Here is a 17,263-nt window from a genome sequence, read left to right on the forward strand (position 1 = left end):
ATTTAACCAAATATCATACAAATAAAACACATGACCTTATTAAAGATATTCACCATTAAACTACATGTCATTCATCAAGAACCCAGTAAAGCTTCCTAGAAGGTCAACTGCAGACATGTTTACAGAAATCAAAATACCTAAAAGAAGAGTTAAGCATACATCCATCTCCTACAGGCATATCGAGAAATCTACTGTGTATTGCAGCAGATTTGTGCTAGGAGCAGATACTACAGACCATATACGATTCACCACTAAGTTAAAAGAAAATGTGCTGACCTCAGATCTCCACATCTCACTTCTTACAGATACATTTACAGCTTGATATTCTTCATTTACCTAAAAAGGATACGAGGTTAATTTGACAGCTTAGAGAAATACACAATTAAAATTTTATTTGAAGCGTGCTGAAGTTTACCAACCCAAAATTCAAAGTTGAACAGATCATGAGATGAGCATAAGTGATATCTCAAACCCTAAAAGCAAAAAAGCAAAGATACAAAATTATTAAACTAATTATTTAATTACTTTAAATCAAATTTCTCGCCAAAACCATTTCAAACTGGATCCATATAGCTCAGTTTTATTAAAGAAACAAAATAAGACTATCCCAGTATTTACCTTAAAGCTGACACATTTTACCAAGCAGAAAGGACAGGTGAAGTCCTCCGTCACTGCAAGTTTAGAAAAGGAAAAAAGAAAAAGCAAACTAAGTAGCTTGAACTGCACAAGCAATATTTATATGGAAGGAATTTGATCAAAGAAAAGAATACCGCGCATATGGAAATGTCATCAATTTCACCATTCTAAAAGCTATTAACTGCTCTCACTCCAAGAGCTAAATACCTCTTGATATATGTAGGATGGTGGCAATTCAAACAGATTGACTGACATATGAAAGCCGCAGACTAAAGTCCAAGCAGAAAGTTGGAGACCTTTAGTTGATTGCTCTTACAATTTATTTCAAATGGATATACGGTGCACTATTTTGCTATATGCCCAGAATCTAAAGCTGTGCCTAAGAGATAGTACTCAAAACTCCAACTTAGGCGCATTTTACATGACCCAACAACATGAAGCATACATATACAACAAAGGGAGGGTTCACCAAAGTAAGTGAGACATTCGAGTAACAAAATACCAGATGAGTTCAGGACGTAGTTTAGGCGAGAAGATTTTATTTTCAAGAAAAGAACAAAATGGAGCAGATTCTATAACTGGAAAAGAACCCTGCTTTAATCATTTTAAATCCATCCAAATAACAGAAAATGCTTTACAAAACAAAACTAGCCAACATAGAGTCTGACCTCAGTTCAAAAGCACAAGGAACAACCACCCAGAGCAAACACAGATATTGGTGGTAATATCATAAAATTAAACAAAAGTAGCCAAATATGACGTCAAAAAAGCCACAGCTTTACAATAGAAAGAAGAATTAAGTTTACCTTCTGTTCTCTGCAACTTATTGTTATAGTACATATAGTTGAAAACAACATTTCCTGTCCTCAACCTAGAAAGCGTGATAAGCAAAAGTATTAGCTACATATCTACTTCACAATGGACATAAGAATTCTGAAGCTCTTCAATTTCAGTATCAAGCTAAACCCACACTTTCAAAACTCACTTAAAACTAAAGGAATGAAAAGAAATAAGGAAATGTTGTTTGCTAAAGAAGAAAATGAAACTTTAAAGGGGACATGCGGCGGAAAAAACATAAATCAGCATCTTGACTTATCTTCAAAACCGCAGAGTGCAATAGAGCATTCAATATTTTAGCATGTTTATGACTTAGAGTTGCATCACTACATTCACATTGGAAAACGAGATGGGCTCACAGGGTTGACCAATTGGGTTGAATTGGTTGAATCATTTACAACAAGCGAAGGTAGCAAAGATGGGTAAGAATGACAAGGTCTACAAAACATGCACAAAAACTTGCTGAGAACATACGAGGAAGCTAATCTAACAAGCTAGATATATACCAGTATAATTTTAAGGGCAAATCTACCTAGTGGCACAGGCTCAAACGAGCAATAAATTGAATGCAAGTATGTGCTGGGAAGAAGAATTAACACAATGATGGAAGTATTGCTGTAAACAATGATAGTATTGATAATTTCTTGTACAGCTAGGAAAGAAGGCATTGCACAATGACAAACACAAGAAAGGCAATACACACGACAAAATAGAGAAATATGCAGCGCAGAAAATAGTGCTTCACCTTATTATTCGAGCCAATGAAGTTGTAGGAATGTCATCATAGGAGAATGAATCATATGGTGTTCTTTCTCTTGCAGCAGCTTCCTCTGAGGCAATTTTGACTTGCAGCTGTTGTATTGTCGCCTTTCATAATCCAACCATTAAAGCATCCAAGAAATTCAATTATATAAGCAAAAAGATCGAAAATCTTTTATTAAAATCCTCAGGGACATAAGCACTGAGTACAAAATGACGTACCAGAGCCGCAGAACTGCGGGGATACTGAAAGGAAATGCGTCTGTCTTTGTCCAAACAGCTTGTCTGCAGATGAAGACACAATAGCTGTCAGAGAAGATGGTTTCTCTTGTTATTCTTTATTTCTTCCTTTCTTCAACAAGTTAACTGTTCACTAATCGTTATTCTGACTATGTATCACTATTACTTGTTTCATTATGTGGGAGTGTGACCATGTATCAACACCAGAACAACATGCGCGAATTAATTAGAAGTACTTCAGCAATGCCCTTCCAGCATCATTTATCCAGAAGAACCAGCCTCTGCAAAGCATCTGGCAATGGCCACTATAAACGGATTCGACATCATGAAACACTAAATGAAAAGAGTCTATCTAGAAGAATTAGCCTTTACCAAATATGTGAAGGTCCGGCTGCTAGGTTATCAAACCCTTCACTTATGATTAACAAAAGAGAGGACAAAAATTCCTTGTTTTCACCTATGGACCTACTAAATATGACATATATGAGCAACATAGGAAAGAGAAGACATATCTACCTTAATTAATAAAAGACAAATCCAAAATTTAGTAATACTTCGGAGAAGCCATATCGATTCTAGAGTTCCAGACGTAGTCAAGCGAGCAGATGAGATAAATCGTATCCAGTATCAACCTCGGTATAGAAGATTAGTCAGATTTTTAAGTAAACCAGAGCTGGTTTTTAAATCTACTTGCTCTGATTTTTGGTAAGGAAAAGGGAGGCATAATAACATGACTAAGGGCAGCTGCAACACCCCCACCAGTGGCAAGACTTCAATTTACTGAGCTGGCGTTTGTTTCCAGAAAGTGTTGCAAACTTTTTACGGAAAAAATTATTTCAATTTTTTCTCAAGTAATTATTCAACCAAACACCAACATAGAAAAACTTTTCAGTTTTTACAAAATCTGAAAAGCACCTGTGGAGCAGTATTCTCAATGTTTTGCAGAAACGCAGAACTTTTTCTATTGGTGTTTGGTTGAAGAAAAGTTCCCACAAGGATGTACATTTGAAGCATAACAACAAGTCGTGATCACTCTTCCAGATTGATTGTCAGTGAGATGTTGGTTCACAAAGCAGTCAACAAAGCAATATCAAACTAGCAATACATACTACTACTATTTTTTTTAGTGGAGAAAGGTAGAGGGGTAGGCCCATTATCCACCGAGTATTGACTCATGCACCACCGGCTATCAGGGTTTCTTGATCATCAAAACAGAACAAACAAAAAAAAAAAAAAAATAACAATATATACTTCTATTCAGCAACTTCAGCTAGGGCGTACCTTCATGAAACAAGGGTTCAAGTCAACAGTTGATAACATCTCAGCTCCCTCCCCTAAACTCAAATTGGGAGACTTTTCCCACAATAAATGAAGTAATTCCATCGGCATTCTGCCCAACAAGCAGTGCCCTTCATGATTCACTACCACAGTTTTGAAAATAAGATTAGAACAATAAAGATGATGGATCATGAGAAACCTGAAGAAAAGATCAAAAACTTAAGAGCCCGTTTGGATGGGCTTAAAAAAAGTAACTTTTATGTATGAAGTGCTTTTAGAACTTTAAAGTGCTGAAAGTTATTTTTATAAATAAGCAGTTGAGTGTTTGGATAAAAGTGCTTAAATGAGGAAAATTATGTGAATTTTAGGGTTAAAAGAATAAAAAGGATAGTTTGGAAATTTAGTTAAAATATAAGGGATATAAAAGTAATTTCCATTGTCAAAGAAAATGACTTTAAGCACTTAAAAAAAAAGTTAGGAATCCTAACTTTTCATTTTTGACTGACTTTAAGAACTTTCTGGCTTAAAATTAGCATTAGGCAAACACGTTCAAAAGCTGAAAAGGAGTTTTAAGTTGATTTTGATCAACTTAAAGTCAATCCAAACGGGCTCTAAATCAACTAGATATGGAAAAGGGAGGTTATCAAACATACTGAAAAATGTAAAATTACAAAGCAAAAGACAATAAGGCATACAGACAACCTAACATGATGTAATTTGATATAATAACAACCTCTATGTGGTTTTTCTTTTCATGTGCTAATGAATGCCTATTCAAACTTCCCAAGCACTGACGAAAGTCTGTGGACTTCTTTCAGATCCATTTATTGAGAACATTCCAGATGTAACATTCAAACTTTTTTTTTGAGAATTGGTAAGTTTGTATTCTTCAGCATTAGGATATGCTGGCCACCTTCAAAATTCATCACAAAAATTATAAATATCCTATCAACTCCACAATTTGATCTACATCCACTATACATAATGGTTTACACCAAAAAAGTAAACATACTAAACAATTCCATTTTACTTTGTGAATGGAAGTGGATCTATCTTCAAAACATCTTCCATTCCTTTCTCACTACACAGACCACCATATACATGATGGTATCAACTTCCACCATCTCTTTTGAGTCTTGCTTCCCCCTCTTCTACTCCAACAACTGAATAGATTAGTTGTGTGCTCTGGCATGGTCCAACTTTGACCGGTGATGTTGAGAAAAAAGTTCCCAGAGCTGTGCTGTGAACTTGCAATGTAAGAATAGGTGACTGTTTGTTTCTCCAGTTAGATTATATGGAAAACATCTTGGAACCAGTATCCTTACTTTCTTCTGAAGGAATTCTTGGGTTAGGCATGCTTTTTTGATTACTAAACAGGTGAAACATTGCACTTTTGTGGGAATTAAACCTCTCCAAATATTCTTCCTTTGATATTGAGCACTTCCAGATCCCCATGTCTCCCTATCTTATAGGTACTATTAACTATGAACTTTCCCTCCTTGTTGTGCTTCCAGATAACCCTGTCTGTTGCATTTGTGTTGAGGCTAGTACCCCCCCCCCCCCCCAATTTTTCAAGTAATGAGGCCACTCTCTCTATTTCCCAATCATTTAAAAGTCTTTTGAAGGATAAGTTCCATCCTTGTGTAGACCAGCAATCACCTACCTTGACATTAGGATCGGTTCAAATGGAGAAGAGGTCTGGAAATGACTCACTCAAAGAGGTCTGGTCAATCCAACCATCTCTCCAAAATTTGAAATTGTTGCCGCTTCCCACTTTGAGAATCAGATTTTCTTCCATAATGCTCTGATTGTTCTCCATACTCCCCATGCATATGGTGTTGTAACTGCCTCTGTACACCTCGGATTCAGTTCCCTATATTTTGTTGCTATCACCTCCTTCCAGAGAGTGATATCCTCATTTATATATCTCCACAACCATTTCATTAAAAGACTTCTGTTTTGAACTTTCAAATTTCTGATACCCAAGCCTCCTCTTGCTCAGCATTACAGTATTCCACTTCACCAGATAGTAACCCTTGCCTTATTTCCCTCCTTGCCATAGATAGTCCCTTCTAAGCATGTCCAGTTTCTCGACAACTTTTGAAGGAATTGGGAATAAGGACATAACATAAGTGGGGAGGGAGTCAAGAACAAAGTTAATCAGAATCACTCTACCTCCCAATGAGAGGTATTGTGTTTTCCACCCTGCCAACTTCCTTTCTATCTTTTCCAGAATCCCATCCCAAATCTCTAGTGCCTTGTGTTTGCTCCTAAAGGCATACCCAGATAAGTGGTTGGCAATCCTTCAATTTTACACCCCAAAATGTTTGCCACACCTTGAATTTGAGGTACATCTTTAACAGGAATCAAGCTACTCTTCCCCCAATTAACCTTTAGGCCAGACATTGCTTCAAAGAGATTCAAAATCAATCTAATAAAATTCAGTTGTTCAGCTTTTGGTTCACACATGATGATGATGTCATCTGCATATAATAAGTGACTGATTTCTTTTCCCCTTCCTGATATGTCCCCTATATTGAAGCCTTTGATCCATCTGTGTTGTGTTGCTATTCTCATCATACTATCAAAACCTTCCATTGCTAAAATAAAAACGAAAGGAGATAAAGGGTCCCCTTGTCTCAATCCTCTTTCTGAGGGGAAGAAGCCAACTGGTTCTCCATTTACAAGGTCTGAAAATCCAACTATCTTGATGCATACTTCTATCCTTTTCAGCCACTTGTTGCCAAATCCCATTTGTTTCAATATGTTCAATCAATAGGACCAAATTACATGGTCATAAGCTTTCTGGATGTCCAACTTGCATAAAACACCTACATCTCCACCTTTCAATCTTGAGTCCATGCATTTACTAGCTATTAATGCAGCATCCATGATCTGTCTCCCTTTAATGAAAGCCATTTGGTTCTTGTTGACCAGTTTGCTTACCACCTTTTTCAATCTCTCTGCCAATAACTTGGCTATGATTTGTATACTCCTCCTATCAAACTGATTGGTTTATAGTCCTTCAACTCTAACGCTCCAACGTTTTTGGGGATCAAAGCTATGATAGTTACATTGGAACTCTTTTAAAAGGCCTGTTTGGAGTGGAAGTGAGCCATAGTGTTGATTAGGTCTCCCTTCAATACATCCCAGAAAGTCTGAAAGAAAATCATAGGGAATTCATTTGGGCCAGGTGCCTTCTCCTTATCCTTATACTTTCCCAAATTTCTTCCTCTTCAAAAGGTCTTTGAAACCAAGTTTGTTCTTACTCAGATCTCATAGAAACATTCTGCATGTTTAGATCATGCCTCCATTCTTTAGGTTCTTTGTGTAGATTCATATAAAAAATTTGAACTTCCTCTTTGATCAAAACTTGATCCTTCAATATGCTTCCTTCCACCTCAAGTTGTTCCATGAAATTTTTTTTTTAAAGTGGCAATTCTATGGAAGAACTACTTAGTATTTTTGTCATCTTGTTTCAATCATTGTATCTTGAACCTTTGTTTCCAAGCTATCTCCTCATTGTTAGCAATCTCTTCAAATTCCATAGCTAGGTTTGTCTTTTGCAATACTACATCATCAGTGAGCACCCTGTGTTCCTGTATGGTTTCAACATCTTGCTATCTGATCCAAAATATCTTGCTTTCTCTGTTTCCAATTACATTTGTTGTCCCTACTCTATTCCTTCAGCTTTGTCTTTAATAATTTCATTTTTCAGCCAATATAAAGTTTGGCCGGCCTTCCATATTGAATGAAATCCACCACTCCTTTACATTGTCCTTGAAACCCTCCACTTCCGGCCACCATGATTCAAATTTGAAATAGGATTTCTTCCAGTTCCATTCTCCACATGTCAAAGCAATAGTGTTGTGATATGATGTTAACTTTGTTAGGACTTTATCCGAGAAAATTTCTCTCCCCATTGTGCACGGTGTAAAAATCTGTCAATTCTTGATGTTGTTTTGTGGTTTTCCCCTCTCCTCCAAGTGTATGATCCTCCAAATAAAGGAGGATCAACCAGCTCCAGTTCCTCAATACAGGAAGAAAATTTTGTCATAGCTTCCATCTAATCGTAGACAGTTTGTCCTTTCTGAGGAGTATCTGGTAACATTGAAATCTCCACATACTATCCACGGCCCAGTATATCTGCTTCTAATTGTTAGTAGTTCCTCCAATAAGGTCTTCCTGATCTGTATGATACAATCTTCATTGATTGTAGTGATGTATCAACTGAACTCCTATTTACTCCAGTGAATTTCCCAGTAATACTCTAACTGCCAGTCTCCAAAAGTTCTCCACTCCACACCCTTCTACTACAAAGGATTGCAATACCCCCACTGCTTCTTATTGCCTCTTTGAGAAACTCTCCCACCCATCTATTACTCCATATACTTTGAACTACTCCATCAAAAGCCCCTTCTAATTTTGTTTCAACTAAAATATAAATGTCAGCCCCCTATTGGTGAATGAACTTCCTAACAATATCCCTTTTATCACTCCTAATTAACCCCCTCACATTCCAAGAGATTAACTTTACTCTCATTGATTGGTTAATGATAGGATCCTCCTACTAGATCTTGGTTCTCCATCTTTGAAGTTTACATCAAAGAACAAGTTCCTTACTTACTTTGGTATAGTATTTTTAGAGCTTGATGCCTGCACCATCTCATTCTTTTCCTTTCTCCTTCGCTCTCCTTTGATCCATCTTGGCTAACATCATGTAGGCTTCCTTCTTGAATCCTCTGAAATCTACACCAAATTGTTGTCCAAGCTTGATCATGTTTGCTTGAACCCAATTGGTAGTAGCCGCAGCTAGGTCCTCCTCTTGAGCACTACTATCAAATCCACCTCCCGTTCATCAATTTTTTGGATTGAATTGCTATTCAATTTTGACTTTCTTCCTTGTATTTGCATGTCTGATTGCAGTTGTTCCTCTTGACTGTTTTCCCCTTTTTCTCTTCAATTTGCATTGTCTCCCCTTTGAACTTAACAAAATTCATACTTGATGTCTCATTATTTGATAAAGTTAATAAAGTAAGTGAAAGGCTCAGTAAAAGGCTTTTGACTTCTTTTTGGGCCTAGTAAAAGGCTTAAAATGTTATTCCATTTAAGTGGAATGGTACACACACCACTTAAATGATGCCCTTGCCAATTTCTCTCTCTTCTTCTCCCCTCATCGATCTGTCCAGTGATGGAACCCCCATCATTTATCTCCCCTTCATTTGAGTGGGGCCCATCTGTTAGCATGTGCCCACTGCCAGCCCATCATTCCTTTTTCTTGTATATATTGGGGTAAGATATATCTCCTTCTGCAGATTCCATACCTCTGTTGTGAATAGACTCACAGGCATAGTTATCCTAGGGTTTGACTCATCCCCCATCATACCGCCCTCGACAAACATCTTCTCCGGCGTCTTTTTTCGGTAGGTTGCCAGTTCTTTGCACTAGATTGGTAGTGAAAAAAATACATTTTCGTTTTCGACTTCTATGTCAACAGGGATTTTTTCCCTAAGCCCTTTAACTCTGATTCTAGCCCATCATAGGTGATTTTTGAGTTCCGTCTCTTCCTCATTCTCCATACATCCCCCATACCCATCTCCTATTTTTCTCATAGTTTCAGAGTTCCACAGATGCAGAGGAAGGCCTAAGACCTTAATCCAGAACCAGTCGAATCTCGTTGTGTTTGGGAATGTTGTTTTCGTCAAGCTCCACCAGTCAAGCGCTAGGTTTTGGCATTGTCTCTTCCATTCGCCCATCAAAATGTGTTTTGCTGCTCTTTTAGACGAGAACTCAAAGAGAAAATTGAATCCGTGACCTGAATATTAGGGACTCCTTTCCAGGTCTCGATTGGCCATCTTCTAAAATCATTTCGTGTTCGGGCTTCTTCACCACCAATAAATCTTCCTAAGCAGAGCATTGTCCTTCAAGATAGGAAGCTTTTGCTACATTTATAGGCTCTTTTCTGTCTACATTCTTGCTTCCATTTGTTTCTTGTAATAGCTTCTTATCCTCCCCTCAATTACTTCCCCCTTGTATCCCCATGTGTAATAAATATGCCTTGTGTACTTGATAGTCTATTAATGAACTCTTCAATTTTGTGCACCACTCTTTCCATCCCTCATTAATTTTATTCTCTAGTAGTATAATAATTGTTCTGTTCTGACCCTTAACAGCTATTATTGAGATGAATCGACCAAATTTGTTTGAACTTTTGATTGCAATAAATGTGTGTTGACATGTCCTTATATCTATGGATTTAAAACTCTTCCCCTTGTTTCCAGAAGCTTCAATCAGTGTCTTGCACAGCCATAAAAGAACCCCTCTGCTAACTGTCATTCTTCTCATTGAGAGTTTTTTGCTCTCCACCCCGTAGAACCATATCCCTATGCCTGAGAAAAAGGCTGTGATGTCAAAAGACTTGGTTCCCATTCTGAAAAATAGAGGATTTTCCATAATGGAAACAGAAAGAAAAAAGAAGATTTAGAAAATAAAAAGTGTAGGAGGAATCTCCGATGGTGAAAGACCACCGGAGAGGATTTCAGAAGCCCAGAAGGGACTTCTAAAAGTTGTCTAGGGAAGAATGCCTGGGTTAGACTTTTAACTTAAGAAAGACTTCTCTTATAACATTCAAACTTTGTAATGTATGTTCTTTTAGTGCTGTGAACCCATTAGATTGAGATATACAAAGGATTTAGTGCTGCTGTTAAGTGTAGGACTGGTTTCACACAATCCTTGCTTGTTAGAAGATAGTAAGAAACTCCCTGAAAGCATTAAAACTAAAGATGTTCGTATCTTGTCAGGTCCTAGAGAGACTAAGAGGAAAGGAAAAGTAAAGAGACAGTGTTCATGGAGGAGATTGTGAAGGAGAATCACTTTTATAAGGGCATAAAGGGACATGTAGAAGGGAAATTCCGAAATTCTCTTTCCTCAATCAGCTAAAAGTGTAGAACCAGAAGGAAATGCTTTCTAAAACTATGAAAGACAAGAATAGGAAAGAATTACAATAGAGACCTCATGTATTGGTTACCATACTGCAAATACTATGTCATTGCCATTATATTCTTTTCCCTTTTACTTCAGGCTTGTGAAATAGGTCACTCACAACTGAAGAAACATGTTTACAGATGTGGCACATTATAGATGGTTAGACTTTTTTACTTTAATATTTAAATATTTATTATAGACGGTTAAGACTTGCAATATTTAAACAATATACATATGCTTAATTTTTTCTAAACCATCAAAACAAATAGCAAAAGAGAACAAAATGAAAAGTTGCTGAGTTTGAAAAGGCTAGAAATCATAAGTGCCAGATAAAGTTTATTTGACACCTGTAACTGCACAAACTCAGGATCTTTCCAACCTCCCACTACTTACATGGAAATGAAGATATATCCACACGATCTCTCATAAGTTCGGCTGCAAAGGCAGAAAACCATATATAGTTGGCCTTCATAACGAATCTCAACAAATAAAATTCCAGAAACATTTTTTACCTACCAAAGCTGACAAACAGGATGACAAGAGAGCCAGCCCTTATTTCAGCAGAGAGTTTATTCATTTCAGGGAGAAAGAATTTTGCTTGAGCTCGATTTATGCCATCAACTCCACTGAATGAGGTTGACATGCATGCCCGCTTAAACTGATAGACAGCAGAATGCTATAACCAAATGGCATTAGCAAGGTACCCAACAGCATGAAAGATTAAAGTCACTGGATGTATTTGCACAAGATAAGAACTTACTGCCTCAGCAGCTGCAGCACTTGATACTGGCTTTGCCAAAATTACACACAAAGGAAATAAATTCTGGACCTGTGATTCATCGTTCACAGTTGCTGGCACAGATATTGCCATTTGAATCCTAAAAAATTAGCCACAGTAATAAATCATCTCCAAAACAATCTAATTGCAAGTATACATACACTCTGCCATCACTTTTTGCTAAAAGTGATGAAGCGATAGAAGTGAGAGACCATTTCTTCATGGCGAAGCCATGAGTTTCAGCGAAGTGTGGGCTTCAAACAATTACACACAAATTGATCCTAAGCAGGTTGATTCTTGAATTTCACCTTTCAAGCATAGGAATTTTTCGGATACGATATTTTATTCAAAAAGATATTTTTTAAGCTAAGGAATTCCGAAGGGCTAATGTCACACGGTTCAAAACTCGATGGATAATGGGTCTAGCCCTCTACCCTTCTCCACTTAAATACCAAGCTTTGCTGCGAGGTAATTGAATATCACATTTGAGGGGGCGGGTTTTTTTGTTAAGTGAAGGTACTTTATATTGGATGCTAAATTTAGTTATTTTAATTGAAATTTGCTTATTATAGTACATATACGTTTTGCTATTTTTTTAATAATATGTAAATTGTGCATTTCACTTAAAAAGTTGTGAGCTTCACTTTCCTTTTCACTTCAAACTCGTGCACCTATATAATTTTTAACTTTTTTAACATTTGATGAATTATGGGGTGGTATAATGAGTAACACATATGATATTGATCACCAACTACAGAGAGAACCAAATTGTGTTTCATCAGCTATTTCAAACAGTGGTTTGCCTGCAATTTAGACAAACTTGCCAGCAGTAACTAGATCTGTCTTTTAAGACGTTACTTTGCAGCCATAAGGTGAAGCCACCATATCATACAAGCTACTACACAAGTCTTAAATGTGTAAGTACTTATTAACAAATTTTATAAGGAAAAATGTTTACCAAAGAGTCGAAATGTAGTACTACAAAATTTAAACATTGAATCGTACTGTGCAGACATATCTTGTCACTAGGAACTTGTTTGATTTAGATCACTGAATTCTCGACAGTTCATTAAATTTAATACAATAATATTGACTGAACAGCCATTGTCAAAAAAAAAAAGAGACTAGATAATTAAGACACATTCAAACAAACATTCCCAATGGAATAAAGTAAAGAAAGTCCTGTCTCCACATAAATTTAGATTTCACTCCAAAGCAACATGGACAATATCACATGACAACTAAAAGTACCTCACAGCATCTAGTAGAGTATATGAGACATAATCTGGCATTCAGGAAAAATTGGGAGTGAAAGCAATCACAATCAAAATATACCTCCTTTTGTGCTTTGCTTGAATTTTGTACTGTAAACATCTTTGAAGGAAGGAAGGCTGCATGATATTCTACACTCTTTAGAAACATCTTACACAAAATGCAGATGATGAATGTATAATTAGCATGTCATAAAAGTGATGAGACCAAACACATTAAAACTCATAACAATTGGTAACAAGCAAAAAATCGAAGTCCGGATCTAAAACATCAGTTCAAAAGCATGGCTGAGAGAAAGATAAAAAAATTTAGTATGCTTTTCTAGAAAACACTTGGAACTGACATAAGATGCATTTATTTAGAACATCATGGCTGAGAAGAACGATAATACTCTTGACTATTTTACCGCAAAAACTTTAACTGACATTCAAAATGACTGTTTGATGCAGATAAAAAAAACTAATAAATCAACAATATTTGTAAGACCATTAACATCAACTTGGAAATTGACACCAAAATCGTTAGCCTTGATGATAAATAGGCAAAAAGCTGTCTCCTCACATAAGTACATTACATTTCTAACAGCACGGCGTTGGAGAATGTTGTAGAGTTCAACAGGTTTGCAATAACTTGAAAGGCTTTCTTCAGCAGCAATCTCCTCCTCTGCAGACAAATGTGTAGCAGAATCTTGCCTGCACATTGAATCCGTAACTGTAGCGTAACTGCAGTAGCAAGTGTAATTCCTGTTCCACAAATTATAATATAACAATCATTATCCATGCTTCTGTAAGTGCATTTGAGTATCTTCAAATGTAATTGAAAAATATAACTATAACACCTCAAATGCAAGGCACAGGAAATATCTTACGTGGTTTCACGAGCCACTAAAGGTATGCCTGGCATCCTTGTCACAACGTATTCACATGTATATTCATAGTTTGCTCAACTTCACTAAATTCAGAAATTAAAATTGTGTGAGAAAAGAATCATAAAGCACTTGACATAATAGGCAACAAGGGAAAGATAGATAATGGTAAAATCTGATTCAGATTTCACCTTCAGATAATACATGAGTCTTATTTTCCTTTTTCTGCTTTTCTTTAGTTGCGGGGGAGGGAGATATCCAGAAAAATCATTCTCATCTCACTTGAAAAAACATAGCCATGAAGTCTCACGATATCATTGTATGGAAATAAATAGCCTTGTTTCAAAATGCAACCCAACAACCATTTTAAGAAGAAGATATAATAAAGAGAATGAGATTACATGTTAGAAACCTTTTTGATAAGCAAAGAACCAATAGAAACCTACTGGAACTACCAGATGCAAAATGTGAATGGAGCTTAACATGGCAACTCGTGTGCAGCTTCTTTATTGAGCGAAAGGGCTATACTTGTGGCATAATAAAAACTTGTTCTTTGATTTTATAAAGGAAGGGGGACCACAGCAATATACTATTGGAACTCATGTATAAATGGTTTAGGAAAAATACAACAGTTGTTGAAAAGGTAGTGTTCAACTGAAGGAAGAATAGGTTGCCCATAATCTACATTAATGGCATTAATTCATCAAAAAGAATAGGAACATTGTCTCCCTAACAATCAAGATTGATTCACAAAAAAGAGAGAGATCCGCAACATTTTTGTCTCTAGTGAAAAATATGAATAAGTGAGTCTCTCATATAGTTTGACCAAAAAAATAGGTGATTCTCTCCTATAGTGATCTGAGAACTACCAGGAAGAAAAGAAAATTATGGAGATCACAAAGATGTTTGCATGATAGTATCTGCTAACCAGTCAAGTTTTCTTAGTTCTTACCTTCCCAATATCAGCATCGCCCAAATATTCTTCCTACACTAATGCAAATATGGCCTTCTCCCTATCCTTTCTTAATCCCCACTAACCCTTGATGAAAGAAGAGTCTGGCAACAATGCCCACCTTCATCTTACCAGACTAGTGAGCAATTCCATTTCCTTGAAGCTGAGAAAACTATCTCGGCACAAACATAAGCCAATGGAATTATTGATCCAGTATAATCGATCAATAGCTCATCTAATATATTCATTCCAGCACAAATAATTGCTGAATTTGATCTTTAAAAACTTTAAACAAATTGAACCACAACTTCCCCTAGTTCAAGCAGAATATTTTTCCTCTGAAAATCTGATCCTACTAGAGGGCAATCTGGTAGGTCTGAAAACCCCTCTATGATCATTTCTCACTAATTCTAAGGAAAAATGTCTGAATTCACATAATAAAGCTGTGGTTTACACATCTCACTCAGATGAATGACATAGAGATACTCTATAGTTCATTCTTTATCAATAAAGACTATTTCTTCCAAAAGGGCTATATAATCAAAAGGCTATAATCAATTTGCAGCTGAAACAGCCAGTATTCGAATAAAATAAACACTAATTTATCAAGAAAAAAAAAATTGGTCTCTCACATAAAACGTAGTATTTTCTTTGAAATATTCGCGGTTCCTCTACCAGCTTGCACAGACCTGGTACTCTTACAAGCACACCCACCCACTCAGCTCAACCCTAAAGCCCCTAAAGCAGTGGCTTTAGGTCCCAAAAAATAAAGGAACCAAAAACACCCCAAATTCAGTACCGAAGATGCACAAAAAAGAAATAAATTCGAGCAAGAGGCGAGATTAAACGAAGAACCAATAGCAGATGGAGGAGATACATACCTACATAAAAAGAGACAACCAGATGAGATGAAGGCATTGTGAGAGGCACCGTAGAATTATGTATTTATTGTTACTATTAATTAAATATTTTCTTAATAATTTGTCCTACTAATTATTATGCACATATTTTTGAAATTTTACTATTATAACTATAATTTAAAGGAAAAACTACATAAAATAAATTAATTGTGATACTATTTATTCAAATTGGATCAATCCAAACTATTTACTCTTAATAGACTCATGGTCAAACTATTTACCCTCTTACCTCACTTTTCTCCCTTTTAATTTCGCGCATAATGTTATGCGAACGTCACTATCATTGCTTCTCTCTGATACTATCAGAATATATATACTCTGATGGTATCAAGCCCACCTGTGAAATTTCACTGGATATGTTTTTGTTGTTGTTGTTGTTGGTATCAAGCAGTTTCTTCTTGATACCATCAGATTATAATATATTCTGATACTATCAAGCTGTTTTGCTAAAGCATTGTCTCTTTCTTTTTGATACCATCGGAGTATATATATCCTCTCATGGTATTAAATGTGTATTTACGCTAGTGCCCCTTTCCTTGTTCCTCTTTGATGCCATCAGAGTTATTATACTATGATGGTATCAAGCAGTTTCTTTTTGATATCATATACTCTGATAATATCAAGAAAGAAAAGACAGTGCTTTAACGAAACTGTTTGATACCATTAGAGTATAAATGCGCGAGATAGTTAAAAATAAGGGGTATGAAAGTAATAGGGTAACCAATGGTAAATAGTTTTCTTTTTAGGGGTATAACAATAATTATCTCTTTTAAAATCATAGACAATTAAATTTGCAATTACTTTTATTTCTTAATTTATCTAATTCACTTCAATTTGAATCAACCATTTTTAATATTGACTTTGTAAAATTGTTTTCAATTCTTTGACATGTTTTATTAAACATTTCAACCTCAAACTAATTAGATTATCAAATAAAAATATTGTCTTAACTTTGAATGTCTTCTAAAGGTAACAATCACTACATATTGATTTTTGTAACTAAAAGTATTAAATATTATATAAGTAAAAAAAATGATACTCTAACTGACATATTCATTGAAGTGAAGTCTTAATTTTATTTTTAAACACTTTTAAAACAAATTGATAGTTTATTTAACAATGAGATAAGTGTCAAAAACATACATGAACTATCCCTGTTTTTTTAAGTTTTATACCTAAACTATTTTGAGTGTGAGTTTTATATCTAAACTATCACTTATTAGTTTGAAAAACATATTTCTCTCTTTTATTCCACTCTCATCATGGTGTGTGTACTACACTCTCTTTCATTTTAAAAAAATATCGTATTACACTCCACATGGACAAAACATTACATCTTAACAAAAATTAAATAAATTATTAGAATTAGTTAAAATTAAGATTAAAATATAACTATTTCCCGCCCTAAAAAAATTATAAAATAAAATATAAATATTTTTCTTACCTCATCCCACCACTTTCTCTCGCCCATACCCCCACTCTCACCCCATTTTTTTTAGTTTTATTTTTATTTATTAAAAAAAATTATAAAAGTTTTTAATTTTTTTTACTTCATCTCCCCAGCCCCCTTCCCCCTTCAAATAATAATTTAGATATTTTTATTTATTTTTTAAAAAAACATTCTACCCACCCTACCTTACCCTGCGCTTTCAAAAAAAAATTTCTCATTTTGTGATTTATATATATATTAGAAAAATATTTTTTACTTGCCACAAGACTTTTCTTAAGATAAAATTTTATTT

The 17,263-nt window shown here is 35.5% G+C and overlaps 1 protein-coding gene across 4 annotated transcripts in view; it reads right to left on the bottom strand.

The window, feature by feature from the left end:
• LOC129887477 (polycomb group protein EMBRYONIC FLOWER 2) overlaps positions 1 to 15,538 on the bottom strand; it is a 37,786-nt gene extending 22,248 nt beyond the window's left edge. Inside the window, exons 1-14 of one of the 4 annotated variants that reach the window (XM_055962589.1) lie at positions 15,483 to 15,538; positions 13,653 to 13,735; positions 13,359 to 13,527; positions 12,848 to 12,903; positions 11,495 to 11,612; positions 11,251 to 11,410; positions 11,128 to 11,169; positions 3,754 to 3,893; positions 2,455 to 2,517; positions 2,219 to 2,340; positions 1,443 to 1,507; positions 619 to 671; positions 420 to 473; positions 277 to 336 (exon numbers count right to left, since the gene is read on the bottom strand). In XM_055962589.1, the coding sequence (XP_055818564.1) occupies positions 277 to 336; positions 420 to 473; positions 619 to 671; positions 1,443 to 1,507; positions 2,219 to 2,340; positions 2,455 to 2,517; positions 3,754 to 3,893; positions 11,128 to 11,169; positions 11,251 to 11,410; positions 11,495 to 11,612; positions 12,848 to 12,903; positions 13,359 to 13,527; positions 13,653 to 13,687 (1,137 nt within the window). In that variant the 5' untranslated portion in view covers positions 13,688 to 13,735; positions 15,483 to 15,538. Of the gene's footprint in view, positions 1 to 276; positions 337 to 419; positions 474 to 618; positions 672 to 1,442; positions 1,508 to 2,218; positions 2,341 to 2,454; positions 2,518 to 3,753; positions 3,894 to 11,127; positions 11,170 to 11,250; positions 11,411 to 11,494; positions 11,613 to 12,847; positions 12,904 to 13,358; positions 13,528 to 13,652; positions 13,736 to 13,840; positions 14,075 to 15,233; positions 15,430 to 15,482 lie in introns of those variants that run through there. The other 3 variants (XM_055962588.1, XM_055962591.1, XM_055962590.1) reach the window with 3 other exon arrangements.
• Positions 15,539 to 17,263: the final 1,725 nt, after the last annotated feature.

Source organism: Solanum dulcamara, chromosome 4, assembly GCF_947179165.1.
Source record: "Solanum dulcamara chromosome 4, daSolDulc1.2, whole genome shotgun sequence".
Lineage (NCBI taxonomy): Eukaryota > Viridiplantae > Streptophyta > Magnoliopsida > Solanales > Solanaceae > Solanum > Solanum dulcamara.